Source organism: Nanorana parkeri, unplaced genomic scaffold (genome assembly GCF_000935625.1).
Source record: "Nanorana parkeri isolate BGI_ZX_2015 unplaced genomic scaffold, ASM93562v1 scaffold3460, whole genome shotgun sequence".
Lineage (NCBI taxonomy): Eukaryota > Metazoa > Chordata > Amphibia > Anura > Dicroglossidae > Nanorana > Nanorana parkeri.
In genome coordinates this window covers 31,121-34,279 of record NW_017309728.1, presented here as the reverse complement: position 1 = coordinate 34,279, position 3,159 = coordinate 31,121, and the positions used below count along the sequence as shown (strand labels likewise).

At 55.7% G+C, this 3,159-nt stretch overlaps 1 protein-coding gene and 1 long non-coding RNA gene across 2 annotated transcripts in view; both read left to right on the top strand.

The window, feature by feature from the left end:
• LOC108803172 overlaps positions 1-112 on the top strand; it is a 4,041-nt gene extending 3,929 nt beyond the window's left edge. The window contains exon 3 of the long non-coding RNA XR_001942266.1: positions 93-112. This is a non-coding gene — a long non-coding RNA (uncharacterized LOC108803172). The remainder of the gene's footprint in view (positions 1-92) is intronic.
• Positions 113-147: 35 nt separating this feature from the next.
• Positions 148-3,159, top strand: part of LOC108803171 — a 12,680-nt gene continuing 9,668 nt past the window's right edge. The window contains exons 1-2 of the mRNA XM_018575010.1: positions 148-217; positions 981-1,565. Coding sequence (XP_018430512.1) covers positions 148-217; positions 981-1,565 — 655 coding nt within the window. The remainder of the gene's footprint in view (positions 218-980; positions 1,566-3,159) is intronic.

Genomic DNA, 3,159 nt, shown 5'->3' with positions numbered 1-3,159 from the left:
CGGGGGGGGGGGGGGGCATGTTCTGCTCCTCGGGGGCGGAGCTTAAATTATTTAAAATGTGAATTTTGTGGCCTCATCATTAACTCTTGTAGTTCCAACAGGAGAAGATGAGCAAGAACCGGCGAGACCGGAAGAGGAAGAGGAAGAATGGCCGAACAAGAAACCGGGAATGCAGAATGGGGAGGCGTCCTACTATACCCCCGGTGTGTATCCCCCTGTACGGGGAGGCGTCCTACTATACCCCCGGTGTGTATCCCCCTGTACGGGGAGGTGTAGTACTATACCCCCGGTGTGTATCCCCCTGTACGGGGAGGTGTCATGCTATACCCCCGGTGTGTATCCCCTGTACGGGGAGGTGTCATACTATACCCCCGGTGTGTACCCCCTGTACGGGGAGGTGTCATACTATACCCCCGGTGTGTACCCCCTGTACGGGGAGGTGTCATACTATACCCCCGGTGTGTACCCCCCTGTACGGGGAGGTGTCATACTATACCCCCGGTGTGTACCCCCCTGTACGGGGAGGTGTCATGCTATACCCCCGGTGTGTACCCCCCTGTACGGGGAGGTGTCATGCTATACCCCCGGTGTGTACGCCCCTGTACGCGGAGGTGTCATGCTATACCCCCGGTGTGTATCCCCCTGTATGGGGAGGTGTCATGCTATACCCCCGGTGTGTACCCCCTGTATGGGGAGGTGTCATACTATACCCCCGGTGTGTACCCCCCTGTACGGGGAGGTGTCATGCTATACCCCCGGTGTGTACCCCCCTGTACGGGGAGGTGTCATGCTATACCCCCGGTGTGTACCCCCTGTACGTGGAGGTGTCATGCTATACCCCCGGTGTGTACCCCCCTGTACGGGGAGGTGTCATGCTATACCCCCGGTGTGTACCCCCCTGTACGGGGAGGTGTCATGCTATATAACGTGTCATTGAGGTGAATGTTCTATGCGTTTCCTTTGTTGTTTTTCGGTGGCAGGCGGGAGCGCAGTGTGCCGGGGCCGAGGCCGGAGCTCTAAGAAGGAACACAGGAAAGACGCGGTCAGAGCCGGTCACAGATTCGGCTTCAATGGGTCCATGAGTGAGATGGAGCGCGGCGGAGGACACCGGAGGGGCGGCAAGAAGAGGCGAGGTGGCTGGCACCATTTCGCCATCCGGGACCGCCAGCAGTTCCAACGTAAACGCAAGAAACACACTTTGTCGTACGTGGAGGAGGAGCGGCAGAGGGGCCAGCGCTTCAGCGAGGAGGAGAACGAGGCCCTGGTGGTGAACGTCCTCCTCCATTACAGAGACCTGTGCGGTCATTCCGCCATAAAAGGGAGCGCCACCAGGAAGAGGCGGCTGTGGCAGGACGTGGCCGATAAAGTCAACAGCGTAGCCACAACGTACAGGACCATCGAGGTGTGCAAGAAGCGCTACGGCGACTGCAGGCGGGCCGTGAGACTCAAGATGGCCGCCTTGGAGCAGCAGGCGGAGGGCGGGGGCGACCCCAACGAGCAGATCAGGTTCAACAGCTGGGAGGAAAAACTGCGGCAGAAGATCTCCTCGCTGATGTCTGGAGGGCAGCAGGTTCTGGACACGTGTGAGCCCGCCACACTGGAGCTTGCCAGTAAGTAATGGCCAGTATGTCCCAGTAAGACCCAGTATGACTCGGTATGTCCCAGTATGACTCGGTATGTCCCAGTATGACTCGGTATGTCCCAGTATGACTCGGTATGTCCCAGTATGACTCGGTATGTCCCAGTATGACTCGGTATGTCCCAGTATGACTCGGTATGTCCCAGTATGACTCGGGATGTCCCAGTATGACTCGGTATGTCCCAGTATGACTCGGTATGTCCCAGTATGACTCGGTAGGTCCCAGTATGTCCCGGTAGGTCCCAGTATGACCTAGTATGACCTAGTATGACCCAGTAGGTCCCAGTAGGTCCCAGTATGACCTAGTATGACCCAGTAGGTCCCAGTATGACCTAGTATGACCTAGTATGACCCAGTAGGTCCCAGTAGGTGAGGTGATACAACAGACTAATGACCCTCGATAGAAGATCATTCATAAAACACAGTGGAGGGGCATTCGTCAAATCTTGAGCAGACAAAATCTGGAGCAGTTGCCCGTGGCAACCAACCAGCTTCTCTCTTCAGCTTGCTCAGGTAAGATTTGAAAATGAGACAGAGAAGCTGATTGGTCGCTGTGCACAGCTGCTCCAGATTTAGATAAATTCTCCTCAGAGAATCTCTATCAATGTATGGCGTCCCCAGAAGATTACACAGAACTTCCCCCGGCCACATCAAGGGCCACAAAGACTCCGGCTGACCCGCTTCTGTTCTGTAGATCCCGAAATGTCATTTCCGTGTATGTTACATGAGTGAGAACCGCAGAGATAACAACAAGTATAAGGAGGGAAATTTCGGATCGGGGTAAGTATACATGTGCGGCGGGGGAGGGTGGGGGCAGAAGGGCACTTTGCTTCCAGAATAAAGTCTTTGCACGGCTCGTGGCCGATAGTAACCAGCAAGAGCTGAGCCCCAGACCCGGCGCTGGAGCACACCGACCCCCGTCCTGATAGTGGAGGGCCACAGCTTCACACAGCTCCAACATCAGGCTGGGGGGAGGGCGTGAGATTTCTACACCCTGGCGCTGCTCTGTTGCCGGTTCTTCCGTGTTTTGTGGTCATACGAGGGCTTGATATGTGTCATGTGATGTGACTCTCCGTCCGGCGTTCTATATGAAGATACAATGTTACTATTCTCTCATTCAGAGCCGGCTGAACACTTTGTTTCTCTTTCAGGCTGCAACCTCCAGGAAGCTCTCGGCGCCATCATGTGTCCCTCCTGGAACCCCACCGTGGACACGGCAGGTGAGGCGCTCGGGGGCACGCAATGTCCGTGTGTGACACGCCATCGTCTGGCCACACATGGACACGTCTCTCGGAGCAGAGACCATATTGCTGAGTCAGCGTGGTGGAGCTCACTGTGTTATTCTCGCTCCTTGTCTGCAGGTACAGTGCAGACTGCAGACAAGCTGAATGTAAACAGAGCACACAGGCTCCTGAAGCTCAGGGAAGGGGTTGTATTTGGAGTTTATACTTTACACGCTAGTGCCAAATACATAGACTTGTAGGAAGTTTTTGTTGTGTGCGGGGAGGGGCCGGTGCATT